A 16,916-nucleotide genomic window follows, 5' to 3' on the forward strand; every position below is an offset into this window, starting at 1 on the left:
CTTAGTGCCTTGTCTACAGCCTGAACTTCTTGGCTTCTTGTTGACAACCAGGAGACAGAGCCAGAAAGCCAAGATGACTTCCCAAAGATGGACTCAAATAAAAATTATTGTTCTGAAACAAAACTTTTACCAGCATTTCTGACTCCCTGATGTGTTCAGTGTTTGTTTCTTTCAGTTCAATTTACAGTGAAAATGGACTTTCAAAGAAAAAAAAAATACTTCTTGCATGATGTGAATCCCCTTTTAAGTTCTGGCCATCTCTCTTTTGGATACCTTTTCTCCCTATTGTGTTCATCAGTGAAATGTCCTCTCCAAGACCTATCACACATCCATCACAAAAGCTTTGAAGTCTAATATGTGTTACCTGCAACTAAATGAGCATGTGGGTTTTACTGCTGAAATTGAGCAAGTACCATTGTAAATAGGACATGATTATTCACATGTCCATTGATGGCAAAATCAGAGGGATGTCAGTCCAGCCACAGACAATTCTTACTGCAGTTCCAGTGAATGTTTGTGAACACTTTTTCCCTGTATTTGCTCAGCTCTATTTAATGAAACATGCTTGACTGCCTACCACACAGCGGGTTTTTTGCAGTATGCTTGCTGAACTCGCAGTCACAAATCTGAGCTGGATTTGCTCAGAACAAATCATGTTTGGTGCTAATTATCCCAAACAGGGAAATCTACTGAAGGGCTGGATGGAGGGGCAGGAGGATACAGGTTCAGAATCACCATGGAGGTATGCTGGGTTTCAGGGATAGAGACAGGGTTGAACAAGCATGCCTTCATGAAAGAGAACCGAGCAGCAAAGCCAGGTTGGCCCTGCACAGCCACATGGCTTCAGAAACAGACAGCAGCATGCAGTTACCTGAGGTTTCTTCACCTTAATGATCCAGGTGGGAGGCACAATGACAGCAGCATGAGCCCCCAGGGAACATGGCTCCTCAATGTGATGTAGCATGAAACAGGTGACTTTGTTATGAAACTGGAAGAGAGAAAAGGAGTAAAGTCAATAAGAAAGTCAAGAAAGACAAAGGGGAAGCATGGAGAGGAAGAAGATGGTGATGGTACAAAAAAACAATATTCCCAACTCTACCATCTTCAAGTCCTTCAAACCATGGAGTTTTAGGAATATGTAACTAATGATTATCTTTCCAAGCCATGCTTTCTTACAAAAAAACCCAACACAAAACAAAGCAACCAAACAAAACCAACAAACAAAAAAACCCCACAATCACTCCTATTTAAACACAGATCACAGTGTTCCAGAGCATTATTCACTTACCGCCAGCTTGCACCAGGAACAACTGATGGCCACAATCTCTTTACTATGGAAGGAGAATTTCTGCTGAAAGCCCTAGAATGACCAGCAAAAAAAGATTACATTTCTCCTGACTACAAGAAAATCCACACTTTTAACTCTTACCAGGTGACTGTGCTAGGCTAAGTCAGTTCATTATAGCCAGATTCATTGGTTCAGCCTCAAAGGTCTTAGACACCAAACAGATTTTTGGGGGATAAAACAATGACAGAAGTCACAGAGAAGGTTCTTCAGCTGGGACATTTTCACACTCACTTTTAAAAGCATTTGCACAAAAATTTTATGCTTTTCCTTAGGCTTGTTTTTAATTTACAAACAATGGAAGAACAAATAGAGAAGAAATACCTGTTTTAATTGACTCCTACAGACCTGAAAGTTTCAGATTTTCTGTTGAACGAATTGTTGCAGTCTTGGTTGGGGGGTTTTTTGCTTGCATTTGTTGGGTTGTTTTTTGTTTGCTTTGTTTGTTGGTGTGTTTAGGTTTTTTACTGCAGAGCAGAATTAACTACACTGTCTGTCTGGGAATGTTCTGATAGGGAAATTATTTATAGCTTTATTGAGCTGACTTAGAGTAACATCTTTCCAGTAAATTCCAAAAAGCCAAGATGGTCTGATTCAGATCAAATATATGTAAGAAAATATTTCTTTATACTTCAAAAGAGAAAAAAGTCCACCATTACCTGAAAATAGGAGATTTTATTCTCCTACAGAAAAGCTTCATTCCATAGAATGCAATATCACTTTTCTCTAAATTCTAAGGCTGGAAAAGACCACTGAGTCACATAAATCCTTCTTGCACCTAACACAGGCAACGAATGGTAAGATACAACCTGAAATTTTGTGTTGAGTTACAGCTTATATTAGTAAGAGAAAAACAAAATTGATTTGGGTTGATGGCTGGAGAGATTCAAAGTCCAGCACTTCACTCAACAGCTTATCATAGTTACTTTCATTGCTAAGATTTCAGATTTGAAGTTATCTGGAGCCTTTATTCATGGGCTTCCATCAAGCCTCTCTCTATCACGTTAAGTAGCCCATCACCACCCAGAATTTTCTAATTCAATCTCTCTACCAAGCGATGAATTTGTGAGACAGTTTTCTTCTCAACAAGCTCAGCAATACTTAAATCTCCTATGTGCTGGATGATGCCCAAGACCCAATGCAAAAAAAGCTATCATGATTTACTAACATCTAGCAGGACACTGCCTCACTGCTTCTATTACTAAGGTCCTTCTTATCCTGCAGGCAAAATGAGCCTTTTAGTGCTCAGTGCAATGGCAACTTCAAGAACACCAAGAAGGAGAATTAAATAAACAACTAAAAAAATACATCCAGAGATGCACTAGTCTTGTTATGTGAGGGATCATATTACAATTTGTCTACACAGGGTAGTTGAGAACAACCCTATTGATACTCCAAAGAGGAGGAGGCTCTATCTGCCTACCCACCATGCAGAACTACACTTGGCAGCTGCTTCTACAGGTGTCCCTAGCATGGACTCAAACCAGCTTGCCCGATGGACCTCTCTGCCAAAATCTACTCCTGAAAAGGCTTGTGTCACCTCTGCCTAGATTTTTGGAGGGTTTTTTAATTCTTCCCTTAATGCCAAAGGGTTTACATTAGAGAAATTCAAAGAGTAGACCTTTCATAATGATGGTGATTTGGCATATTCAGGTTTAGTAAGGGAGTGTAGTCAGATGGCTTAACACAGCTAAGCTGGCAAGGGCACGTCTCATCTGCCACTTGGTATGGGGTGAGGATGAACAGAGTGACAGTAACTGTGACACAAGTGCTGGAACAGAGGTCTGACACTGCACAAAACACTAGTCTCATAGACTTACACTAGTAAAAAATAAATAAATACATAAAAAAATTTCAGTCTCTCCTGGGCTTGAAGTGTTTTGTTTTGTTCTGCTTTGTAACAACCAGGTGAAAACTCTTCACTCCCCAAACCTCCACTAATAAAACCCTAAATTCAGTACATTAATTCCACAGCCCATCAGCTGTGTATTTTAAACATATGGACTGAGCAGCTTGTCTGGTTCCAGATGAACCATTTTTCATTTATTTAGTAAGCCATTTGGCTTTTAGGGAGTCATTAGAGGAAATGATACAGCAATAAGAGCATATTAATGATAAGTAGCAATAAAATGCCACTTTCTCTCCTCAAACTGCTTTACAAATGTGAGCTAATTCTTCCTAAGGATACATGTTTCAGGTAAGATAGCAATTATTTGAAAGTTAGCTTTACAAATAAAGGAACTGATAAAATAAACAGTAGGTCATCGTGAGATTTGACAGGGACTATCAAGACTGAAACATTGAAATCCCCTCTATTTCACTAGAAACTGTTTTTTGCCTTCTCTCAGTGAGATGGAAAACAAAATTTCAGTTATGCCGTTCCCAGGTCACGCAAGGAGATACAAAATTTGAAATTTTGGGATAGAAAATTAATTTCACCTTTGTGAGAACATCAGCCTAACAGTATATGATGAGCTCTGATTCACCAGCACCCAATTCCTCTACAACACATAAAATTCCACATTGTGAGCTGCTCCTGTAGAAATAAACAGCTGTGCATACCAGAAGAAATGTGCTTGTAGGAAAAAAAAAAGCACCTGAATCCCCACAAACCAGCTTCTGTTGGTGATTCAATCTGTCTAAATAGTCTGGATCAAAGTCCAAATTATTACAGACATCCATGCACACAAGCAGAGCACATAGAGTTTATAGTTCTAGTATCTTTTGGTTATATGCTCCCAAGTGTTTATCATTAAAGACTATTTACACATCAGTGTTAGGGCTACTAATAACATTTTTTGCAAGTATTTTCCTACAATATTTATTGTCTTTTTAGTTCTCTTACAGATATTCTAAGGCAACATCACTGTAGGAGAGCCAGGTATTATTACAACTCAAGTACAGAGAGCCACAGAAGCACTTTGATGGTGATATCTGCTAAAATAACAAAAAACTACAATTGTCTTCGAAGTATTTGAACTCTGCAGTCCGACCTTTACAGCAGGGAAAACATGCAGCTCTGCATCAATCCACAGGCCTTTCAAGGGACCAGTAACACCACATTTTTATAGAGGACACACTGCTTTGGACATCACAGATGTTTAAAGAAACAGTGTTTGTTTAGCATGATGGTCCAAGATGTGTTCTCAGTCTCAGAAAATCCCTAAGCCAGTGCTAACCAGAAGTGTATGAGGAATAGGTCCCTTTGCATTCACTGTTTAATTTCTGTTACTGCACACCATTATGAAATGGATGCTGGGCCACATGGCCTGAATATTTTAATGTTGTACTATGTAAAGATAAAAAAATTATTCTGATTTATCTGATGATCCCAGGTAACAAACAGCTAACAGCTACAAAACTATATTCTTTCATGTCTTCAAGAGAAAGAAAGAAACTAATAAGTGACAGGTTTGAAACAACCAAAAAATATAGTTCTTCTCATAGCATGTAGTTAAGTTGGGGAATTTCTTGCTGAAGGATGTTGCAAATGTTACAACTTTACATGAATTCAAGGATCAACTAGGCAAGATCACAGGAGAGAAAGTTAAGAATATTGGAGTACATTAATTAGTATCCACTTGCTTAAGATTTGAAGCATGAGATGAGTATATCCTAACTACTTTATTTGCTCTGTTATTAATGATCATTGAAATACTTAACCATTCTGTTCCATTCTGCCTATAACACAACAACAAGATCTACCAGAATCCTTAGGTATTCCATGAATAATACCTTCATTTACTGCTTTACCTTTACTGTCATACTATTTAAATAACAGTTCCCCTTTTCTTGCATGACAAGAGAATGATAAAGACGGTTTTTATTTGGAAGTTTAAGAAACACAACAGCAGAGCACAAAACAGACAAGTATTTTGCTCTAATAGGAGACTGCTTGGCTAGTAAATATAATGGGGTTTTTTTGCTATAATTTTCACTAATTCTTTGTTTCTTGACAAAGAACAACTCTATTACAAGTATATCCATGTTAGTCCTAACTGAATATTTCTTACTTAAGGGGAAAAGTGAGATTTCCTCCGAAATGCTCCATATTCTCCACTTGATGGTTGGACTTGAAGATCTTCAGTCTTTTCCACCTTAACAGTTATATGATTCTGCATCATTCAAGGCTGCTCATGTGAACATACCCAGCATAGCCAGTAAGTACTTCCACTGCAAAGTCAACTCCTAATGCCTGTAGACTAAAGATCCAGTCCCAAAAGGCAGAGAAGGAAGGCAAAGTCATACTGTAAGAATAGTGCATGTAAAGTGCCTTGCTGCACCCTTCCCATGCTACTTGCTATAAAAGGGAATCACATTTTTATTGCATGTTTTATTGCAGCTGGTAGCTGACAGTCTGCATCAGTATCCAGACACAAATCTCATTTTCCTCTGACTTAAGTGCTGTGCCATGGAGATGAGACACAGACTTTCTACTAGTTGTTAAGACGGAGGCAAAAGTATAATATAGTGCGAGAGAAAAGAAATTAAACCTGTGTTAATTTCATTTTTAACATCTCAGTACATTTGGGGAGTTCATAATATTTCAAAAGAAATATCTACAGTAGATAGGGTACATCTTGCCCTTTTTTATAGCTTTTTAGAAATAAACTTTTACAATGTATTCAGCAGAGGAAATGTGAAACAGTTTCACAAATCACAAGAGTCTGCTGAGGCAGAAAGGAAAAAACAAGCTTGCTTTTTCCAGAAGCCTAAAACTTTAGGTGATCACAATTTCAGCACAGATGACAGCTCTGCAAGAACACCATATTAGCACAGGGTTAGCTTTATGAAGAAAGAAGCTCAAGGAGTCACAGCCTTCCTCCGCCTCATTTTCAGCAGTCAGTGCAGCACAAGGTCCCAGGACACATGATGTGCTCATTCTTGCAGATGCAGCTGCCTCTCTCTTCCCACATGGGAATCAGGGCCATTACTGCTCAACATCTCAGACTTGTCATTAGCCATTACAAAAGGCCAAATGTTTATAACTGAAAAAATTCAGTGACTAAAAGGACCTACAGGCTACCCTGAATTGCTAAGTGCTTAGTGTCACACTTGCGCTGTGCTGGAAATCTTACCTTTCCACACTGCTTACATTTCCCCTCCTGCCTCCGCCTGTGCACCCAGTGATGTCGGACAAAGTTCTGCAAAAAAAGGACAAAAATATATGTTATAGGAAGCAATGGCAACTTCCATTCAATGGTGCCATTTGTGTGAAACTGATTTACAGACACCAAAGGGAAGGTCCCTTCAGCCAGTGTCATAATTCCTGGAGCAAAATACAGCAGTCATTGCAGGAAACCTCAAAACCCACCAAAACTGGAGGAGAAATAAGGACAAGATGGTGTTTTCTTTATCCACGTTGAAATGAGGCCAGAAGCTCTTTCTCAGTATTCTTCCACAATAAGAAGAAAGTTCATTACACAATGCAGAGATAATCATCACCTTAACACAGAGCACACTGCTGTGTTCAGTGACAATGCAGGGCCTTGTGCTGTTCTGCTTGGAAATACAGTCTTATAATGCAACAACAAAAAAATCATAAGGCAATGCAGGGGAAGGGAAGAAGATGAGGAAGAAGCAGTCATTGAAGTAGTCTTTTCTTCCTGTTTGGACTATTTACATCCTGGATTGCAGCAAGAGTTGAGCAAGAGATGGGTGGGTGAGCAGGACTGGCACCTACTTCTGCACAGGCAAGGGGCTAGAAGGGATCTGTCTGCACCATGCTGTTATGTTCTGCTAGAGTAAGCTGGACACCAAAGCAACTATAACAACCCATAAGTGTTTTTGAAACACTGGCTTCTAAGACAGATACATAAATATATCAATAACAGCCATAAACACTCAAGACCTTCAAAGGAACTGAATTCATATGGTAGCTGAATGCAAACCATAAGGGTTTTGAATGCTTGATTTTATTTTTTTTGCTAAAAAATAAATCTTAGGACACTAGAGATAATTCTAGAAGAGGAAAAAAGAAAAAGGACAGAAGAGCTGAATGAATGGTAAAGAGACAACAAAGATGAAATCATTGCTGTCAGTGTAAGTAACGGAATGCTTCAGTGCAAATTCTTTTTACATTTATTCTGGAGAGAAGAACATGTTCCACTGGGAACAAATGCTCTGTGTAAAATGTCTCTAAATCTAAAAGCACTTCTGCAGCTCCACACCAGGTGGATCAGTACACATGTCAAATGAAAAACAATCATCCTTTGTCCATTACTTACTTCTCTTGGAGATCTGGAGCCTCCTTCTCGGAAAGTCGGTTTGCAGCGAAAATTAATCTGCCATTAAAATAAAACTGTTAGAACATAAAAGGGAGATGAGAGACAATTTATTCCAATATTTTGGCCTAAGACAGACTTCCAAAATATTTATTATCTATTAAAATATTAATAAGGAGCTTACCTAGATGCCAGAAAAATCTCTCTGCATATGCCATATTAATTCTCCTTGCTAGACCTCTACCCCGCACTCACCTTCACTAATGCTGTTGCTGCCTGCTCAGTTCAACTCTTTAAACTGTTTCCTCCCTGCCTAGAAGGAAACCACTTCAAGTCTTTTGTATTTCTGAAGAAGGTCCAAACAAAGTGGACTTCAGCTGATGTCTCAAAAGTTAGTAGGTATTGGAAATCTAACTCTCCAATATCTTTTTGTACATCCCAGCTTTATATCCTCATAAACAAAATCCATGTATTTAATAAACAAGAAAGGAGTCTTATAAAAAATTCTTTGGAGACAAGAAAATCAATCAAAATGAGAGTAAGGGAGAGGTAGAGAGGAAAAAAAATATACTCAAGAAGAGAGAGGCCTAGGAAAAGACCAAAGGATATGTGAAGCTAGGATGCACTAAATGAAATAGATTCAAAGTTGACTGCCCTTCAAAGAATAAAGCATTTAAGGATACTGCACAGATATGCTTCTGTTATGATCAAGTTTCTGCAGATTTAAATACAACCCTTCCCCTACAAGTTGGTCCTTCCCTCCTTCAATAATGGCCATCAAAATAATAGCTTATGGGAGAATAAAATAAAACAGAAAAAAAACCAAACAAAAAAGCACCCAAAAAAGAAGTAAACAAAATACTTGTTACTTAAGAAGAAATTAAAGACACTAATATCTTCCATCACCCTTCACCTGGAGTTGCAATTCACTGTTTCACAGGTCAGTCATGGGAGGCTGGGAAGACACCCAGCTTATATATATTTTGCTTACAACTTGCACTTTTGCAGAGAGGGCCAAGTTTTAAACCCCACTGGGTTTAAGAGGGATGCAGACCTTATAACAACCCTCTTCCAAGAGATGGATTTCACAGTGTCCAAAACAGCATAAACAAGCTCAACAGAGTGGGTTTTATCTAAGTGCTCATTTGCTCTGGCTGGCAATGCCACCAGCTCCCTGGGCTATGGAAAGTCAGCACTGCTGCTGATGAAGGAAGTCATGAAAAATTCACTGGTAACCTTTTGTGCTGCAAGCATGTGCTAATGCTAATTCCACCGTGAGTAAAAGCATAGGGGGTTGAAATGGTACCTCTTCAACTTGGTATTATGGCAATCCCTGTGACATTTGTCAACATGAGGCCAATTACTTGAAAGGACAAAACCCTTTCCAAAGGGTTTCTGCTATAAATTTGCTACGCATCAGCTTCTTTTATGAAGAACATTGCTAAACATATAGAAGGGAAAATAAAGTTCTGATGAAAGTGAAGGGGAAATACTCACACAATCCTTCACACATATTCCACCAGTAATTAAAAGGGTGGGGGGACATTTCTTTAGTACATTTCCAGTTAGGAATAATGAATATAAATCACTGATGGGAAGACTGAAGTCAGTGATAGATATTCTATAGGTTCTTGGGTGTGATGAGGGATCCTTGAAGGAACTGAGAAGAAGGTCAGATGCTCATAGAAATAATGGTACAATAAAAGAAAGGATTTATGTTTTCCACTTAACAGACAAGAACTCAATTTCCAAACTTTTGAGGAGAAAACGGTATAGTCTAATAAATACAGTGATAAATGTTCATAGCAGCATCTTATGCTGCACTGCTCAAAATAAATATAGCTGTCATGAGATTAATTATACTGGCTTTAGTTGGGGAATTTTGAAAGCCCAATTTTGTAACACAACAGGATCCTCCATTTTTTAGCTTCAATTTTTAATGTAGAAGTGGAGAAAATTTATTTTTTAAACTAGCTTCAATTTTAATATAGAAGTGGAGAAAATTTATTTTTTAAACATTAGAACTGCAAAAGCATTCTGCAGTTTTCATTCTTGGTTTGGTTTTAGCTTTTGCTATTGGTTTGGGAGGTTTTTTTATGGTTCGTGGGGTTTGAATGAATAGACTTTAAAAAATAAGCTGGAATTTTAAGTCAACATTTTTTTTTTTAACAAGTATGTTGTTAAAATATCTATGAAAAGCTACTGTGACATACAGTGTTTTTGAGACTGAAACCTCAGTAAAAGAATTAGAAGAGTGTTGGTTCTGTCAGGCTCCAGAAGATGGCAATGTCTTACCTTCTCCAACTGCTCCATGCACGCATTGTGGACCACAATCTTGCAGGCTGCACACTTCCTCCGCAGAGCAGATTTCTGCAAGAAAGAGAGACGTGTGTGCATGAAGGTGCGTTGTGCCCAGAAGGAAAAAGAAACTAGCTGTCAAACAAGAGATGTTTTGCTCCTTATGCAACACGCAATTTTTCCACTTTCAGTGCTCTCAACTGTACTATGTACCGAAAAAAAGAAAGGTCTGAAGCTCTTCCAGATCAAAACTGAACTCTGTGAAAGACAGCCACAGTACTCCAGCTTGTGAACTAGAAGTAAATGGTAGCAGACCAGGCTGTTAACATCACAGAGCATCACTCTAAACAGGAGCATCCTATGAAGAGGATGAGCAGAGCCAGTGTAAAAAGGAGAAAAATGACACATGCAAATCAGAGAACTGGGATCAGTTCACAAGAGAATGTCATTTCATGCTTATCATACAATATTTGATTTGATGGGCCTGACCACTGCCATGCAAAAAAATACTTCGGTCATTTAGCAGAGGATGATAAAATTCTCAGAGAATGCTGTTAAATGCTTATGAAATGTTACAGCAGGGACAGAATTCTCAATTATGCTGGTTAGTTTTATTAATTTTGGTAAGGCTTTTAAAATAATTCCCATTGCATCCCCTGGGCCAAAGCATATCAAAGGCAAGAGAATGCATTCAGAAGAGAGAATATATTTACTTGTTTTAATTCCATAAACTCAATTTAATTAATTAGATGGAATTAATTTTCATACAAATTTAACTTATAGACTTGTGCTTGAGGGACTGAAAATTTATAAATGCATAGTAAGTTGACATTTCTTTACTTCAGGTTTTTACATTCAATTTATTCGTCTCCATTTAAATCTCTAATAAATTATTTCTTTAGAATTTTGAACATTTTAAATAACTTCAAGAAGAAACAGGGAATGCAGCTTCACCTCACATTATGAAATAATCATAATAAATTTGCTGATTCTCAGTTATCTAGATATACCCTAACTATACATGTTCACATATATGTGGAGTGGTCTTCTAATCCTTCACCTGAAGGATCATGACATGATATAGCAGACTAAGCTTTCACTTATTTTGTGACTTGATAACTTCAAATGTGGTTTTTAGCTCTGTGTTTATCAAGAAGGCACAGCCCTGTAAATCATATGCAACACATTACTCAGTTTCCACACTACTTTCAATGAGATAAACCACGAGGAAGTATTTACTCAGTTTTAGAAAGGCAAACTTCTATTAAGAACTATCATACTGGGTCAGACCAAAGGTCCATTCAGCCCAACAAATTATATCTCCAGCTTCCAGCAAAACCCAGTGCCTCAGGACCAATGTGAGTTCAGGGCAAACACACAGTGGCACTTCCCTTGAGTATAACCACACAATCAGCTGTTTGTTGGGACTATACTGGAGTACTCTGAAGGAAGCATAGACTTCTCAGGTTTGACCTTAATGCTACATGCCATAAAGTAGCCAATGTGCTTGAGAAGTTTTGGGGGATGGATATTAAATTTTGCTATGGAAAGCACAAGTATTTTAGATCAAAGTGCCCCCAAAACTGGGTGTGATAAAGGAAATAGAATATTTTGATTTGAATCAAATGCTGTGAAATGTGTTCTTATGTAAATAAAAGTGGAGAGATGGCATCATGAAGAGTCACAACACAAACACCCCAGAGAACAGGGACTGCCCTTCATCTTTGCAGTCCAAGGGCCATGATGCTCCTTGAGCATTGTTTCAAATCAAGGGTTTGAACAAAGGATCCCCACTCTCTCCTCAAGTTCCCTAAACACCAAAGTAAGAGGGGGTTGCAGGTTTTTTCTTCTCTTCTGCTGAAGCAATTTAACCAAATCGCTAGGTGAAGAGCTCCTAAAGCAGACTAGAAGTGTGACAGTGACTCTCAAGTCAAAGAAGAGACACTGATGGGTTTGAGATAATCAAATGAAACTTTTTCTTACACAGCACAAAAGCTTCAATAGGAGAAGATGAACCTTGAATATTCTCTAATAGGAGAAGGCAAACACTCAAATATGAGTACACTCATTGCTGGTGAGTGCATTCAAGAGTGGAAAATTTAGTTCAAATCCCTGCAGTGATTAAAATCACAAAAATTTGGTCAGACCCTTCTCAGAGACTGTAACAAGTGATACATTTGTTTATATTTTTGTGTAAAATGCATTAGTTTATTTGAACATTTCTGAAACATCTCAATATTCCAACCTCTTTTTCCTTACCATGTTAAGGAAGCTGCTCATTGCATACATTCTCACTGTGTAAATACTCTCACTCAAAATCGTTTTGGGCTTTTTTCCCAAGCAATAGAGTCTTTACCAGCAGCCTTTTCCCCTTTTGGATTCCCTCTGAAACACAGGCATCAATAGCAACAGCAAACAACTCAAGCTCCCAAGCATCTGAGCACTGCATCAGCCTGAAGTCAGGGATGTTACCTCGGAAAGAGAATGGGATCTGAAAATAACTTACTGAGAATTTGACTTGGCAGCTTTCCTCCCCCAGGTAGCAGAGGTCCCCAGACACATTTGTCTCTAGCCACAGATGCTCTCCATTCACAGCATTTTCCTGAGAAAAAAATGGTTGTTAATCTGTGTTGTGAAACTCAGCCATGTGAATACAGAGAGGGGAAAAAAGATCTGATTTTCAACACAAATCTAGAAAACTAAAATAAACAAAAAAAAAAAAAAAAAAAAAAAAAAAAAAAAAAAAAAAAGAAAAGCAAAGCAAAAAACAATCACCATACCATCAGGTGTTGTTTGGGTTTGCTACAACACAAATCCATAGCAGGTAACGATATTAGCCTGGCTGACCACCCCTGCTTAAAGGATGCTCACAATACAATGAGATGTGCCACTAACTGAAAACAAAGTATTTTTGTACACAGTTTAGTGAAACTTTGTGGATGTTCTTCCCACATGCTGCAGCAAAAAACAATCACCATACCATCAGGTGTTGTTTGGGTTTGCTACAACACAAATCCATAGCAGGTAACGATATTAGCCTGGCTGACCACCCCTGCTTAAAGGATGCTCACAATACAATGAGATGTGCCACTAACTGAAAACAAAGTATTTTTGTACACAGTTTAGTGAAACTTTGTGGATGTTCTTCCCACATGCTGCATAGTTTAACTGGGAATTTAGATTTCATAAGCATGACACACACAGAATTTTAAAGAAACAGGAAATCACAGGAAGTGAAACTAAAACACTACTGAGCTTTCAACAGGAGAAGCCCAAAAATTTGAGAACCAGGCCCAGGAGTGAAAAATAACATGCTGACTATAGCTTTAGGGTGATGGGATAATTTAGACAATGGAAAAATGCTTTCTTTATTATGGCTGGATCAACATTATGTTTGTTGAATACACCAACAAAACCTTAAGTGGCCAGGAGAGACCTGACTTTAATTTCATATGTGAAAGAACAACACATTCAGCTGAGAACACTCTCAAAAAAGAATCTACCTAGCTACCACTGACAACGAGGAGTGATCAACAGAGTAGCATCTGATTTAGCTTTGACAGCCTCATTTGACCAAATTTGTACCTTAATTCTATCAAAACTCTTGTTCTAAGGAAATTTGGTTGTAGAAGGACTATGCTTTTCACTTGACTGTAATCCAGGCATGACTAAAAAACCTAAAAGTCTCCTGTACACTACTTGAGCAAAGTGAATAAATAGTATTTCTGTTCAGCCAGAATTAGAGCATGATAGAAAACTCTTTGACAGTCTGACATTTGGTTCCCACACTGCAGAAGTCACAAATGATGACGCTTACAAACAGATGGCGTCCGACAGCAGGATGCTCTGAAATAGCCATCTCGGATAAAATAATTTATTTAAAATACCACTGACAGTTTCAAAGTGATGAAATGAGAAAGCTTCTCTTGTCATGTGGATTTCTTAGGTAATGCAGAGAAGCACAAGTGGCAAAATCCTTTGCTTTCTGAAGTCTGAGTGCATACGCAACCACCAGGACCTATGCAAGTCTCTGCACTTGGTGCCTACCACAACTATGGTGTCTCTGCACTTGGTGCCTACCACAACTATGGTGTTCACCTCAAATAAATGTTGAGGACAAGAACAACATTGAGGTTTTTTTCTGGTGAGAGGTCCACTTATCCACAGATCTTCTAAATGCATCAGAAATATTCCCATTGGTGTCAGATTCAGTACTATCCCTCAGCACAAGACCCTGGATGAGTGTGAGACTGGGATTCCAGTCTACTGCCATTGTAGCCTGATTAACCTTCATTTAGTGGCACAATGTTTTACACCTCCATTTCTTCTCATCCTTTTGTCTTGAACTGAACTGTCCACTTGAATTGAACTGTACAGACCATAGCACAATGGTTCAGGTGAGGCTTTTCAACATTTTTGTAATGCAAAATAGCTTCTAAGAAGAACTTGCACTAGCTTAAGAAATTCTTCAAGCCATTCTTAGAGGGTATGTTATACAGATTCTGAACTCTTTGCTTCACTTTTATGCTTTTATAACAGCTATTTTCTCTGGCAAGAACTATATCATCTTTACAGCACATCATGGAAGCCTAGTCACATCATGCTAATAAAACTACTATGCCCACAGTTTTGTCTGACATATTAACAACCTGTTTAGTTCGTGAGGAGTCAGACAAGAGGACCAAAGCAGGAGGATATGAACTGATCAAACAATGTGCTTGACCTAAGCACACTCTCTGCTAACAGAACAGTGCACACTCAACATTATAACCCAAAGCTAAATTTTATACATTCCAAAAGATGTTTAGAAAAGATCAACTATGAAATCTAAGTAAGAAAGCACATGGCTCCTGGGACATAATTTTTAACAAGGAAAGAAAATTACATTAAAAAACAGATTCAACACCTCTTCATTCAGACCATGTCCACATAACTTGCCATCAGGATTTCTAAAGATAAAGTGGCCTATTTCCATAACCTAGTTTAGACTGATTTTGTTCTCTGTTGTTCCAGAATGTATCACAGATTTAAATGTCTAACTTTACATCACCATGTAAATAAAATTACTAAGTAGTTTATAAGGATGACCATTGTAGTTAATGCTATGATACAGTTCTGACACAACCGGATAATAAAAAATTTAAATAACTGGATCTGGTATAAGTGGCACACCTCCAGATAAATACTGCCACAAACAATTTCACAGCACTGGGCATGAAAACTCACAATTTCAATTCCAGCAAACTGATGTCTGAAAAATCTTTCATCCTGAATCAGAGCAAAGAGCTGAGACTTCCCAAGTTGAAATGCCCTCCCTCAAAAATCTTTTCACGTCGATTAATTTGTCTCAATAAGATCAAAGGGAATTATTTGAACTTCACTGTTTTAGATTTTACAGGATTCTGTCATTTATGCGATGAGACATTCTGTTGCTGCTTATGAAAATCAAGAGGATATAGTCAAAGGAAAATGCTTTGACCTTTTCTAAGTCAAAATTTTCATTCAATTCTGACAGACAAATATGACAAAAATCAACACATTTTGACATCTCCATCTACCAACCCATAAACCGACAGAGGTCCCTCTAGTATGAGCTCCTGTTTAACACAAAATTAAACCACAATAAAGGCTCCATCATCACTCCTATATTTTGGCATAGATTTGGGTTTTTTTCCCCATAAAACATTTTGTCACTTTGGTTTATTTCAGACTTGATGTTTTACGGTTGCCTTTAGGAGTTAATGGTTTCTAAAGAGACAGTCATCATCTTTCTGTCCCTGAACCCACAGACCTAGTCTCATGCTCTTGCCATTTTCATCATGCCAAATCTAGTGGCTGTAAAGCTACACATAGAATTAGTTCAACCGATAGGAAAAAAGCCTCAGATATCTTATCTGCCACACAGCTAGACAAAATGACTCACTCACCATGTGACCACATAACTGCTGGATCTGACACAAGGAGTGATGGGTGAAAGATGAGCTCAGTGGGACTGATGCTTTTGGTACCAGCTCAGTGTTGGGGCAGCTTAGCTGACCTGTTAAATCATGCTTTTAGGCTGACATGTTTTGCTTTGACTTGCTATGTGGAAAACAGATATTGTCCATCATTGTGGATAAACCAGCAATGACTATGGCCTAATATTCTGCTGTTAAAAAGAAAACTGGGAACTCTCTTTCCTTGCCTGGCTTCCCAGCCCTCACAAGTGTGTGAACTCAGTGTCCTGGGAAGAAAAAGAGCCCCTGTGCACTGAAGCAGAGGCAGCAGTGCTTTCCTGGCAGATGCAGCCTGACTCGCAGGGGACACACCAACTCAATATGCTCCCCCAGATGGAGACCTCCCATTTGACTGCTCCTGATCCATCACCACCTTAATAGCAAACAAAAATAATTTCCATATAGCAAACATTCCTTGCATATGAAACAAAAAATCATACATAATCCCCCCTGAAGTGAAGAGAAATAAGAATTCAAGGACTACAAGTTTGGGAACGATGTAATTGCATGCACGTGTTCATAACTTGCTGTGCACATTTCACTAATTTGACTAGGTTTCTTCCAGTGCTCCAGCACAGTTAAATGACAGAGCAAGACTTACTATTTTTCTAAAGTCCTCAAGTATCTCCACACATCACTGCTCTTCAGGTTGCAGTCAGCATGATTTCAAAAGGAAGGCAAATAAACCTGACTGTTTGATTTGCCATGTCAAGCAGCTATAGGTATTCAGCCCAATAAATAAACCAGTCAGTTCAACCTTCTATTCCAATTGAAACAGGAAAACTGGAGCTCTCCTCCACTCCTGCCATGACTGACATTCTGCAAAAAAATGCTTGAGATTTCCAAAACAAGTCATTAAGAAAATTTTCCCTTTGTTAACACTCTATCAAGAGAGATGAATCTACTTGCAAATAAGCATTTAGGTGATACTTATGACTAGTGTAAAATTAGTGCTCATCAATCTAAACTTAATTAAACACATTTGTAAGGAAAAATTATTAGCGTTAGCCCTTTTCATTATGAGGTGACTATTGAGCAGAAACAAATTTGTTT

The 16,916-nt window shown here is 38.2% G+C and overlaps 1 protein-coding gene across 1 annotated transcript in view; it reads right to left on the minus strand.

The window, feature by feature from the left end:
* The window catches only part of DGKI (diacylglycerol kinase, iota), a 110,995-nt gene extending 101,113 nt beyond the window's left edge, over positions 1-9,882 (minus strand). The window contains exons 1-5 of the mRNA XM_009081457.1: positions 9,865-9,882; positions 7,573-7,629; positions 6,424-6,489; positions 1,289-1,360; positions 872-988 (exon numbers count right to left, since the gene is read on the minus strand). Coding sequence (XP_009079705.1) covers positions 872-988; positions 1,289-1,360; positions 6,424-6,489; positions 7,573-7,629; positions 9,865-9,882 — 330 coding nt within the window. The remainder of the gene's footprint in view (positions 1-871; positions 989-1,288; positions 1,361-6,423; positions 6,490-7,572; positions 7,630-9,864) is intronic.
* Between the last annotated feature and the right edge of the window lie 7,034 nt (positions 9,883-16,916).

The sequence above is a fragment of the Acanthisitta chloris genome, unplaced genomic scaffold, assembly GCF_000695815.1.
Source record: "Acanthisitta chloris isolate BGI_N310 unplaced genomic scaffold, ASM69581v1 scaffold1519, whole genome shotgun sequence".
Classification (NCBI taxonomy): Eukaryota; Metazoa; Chordata; class Aves; order Passeriformes; family Acanthisittidae; genus Acanthisitta; species Acanthisitta chloris.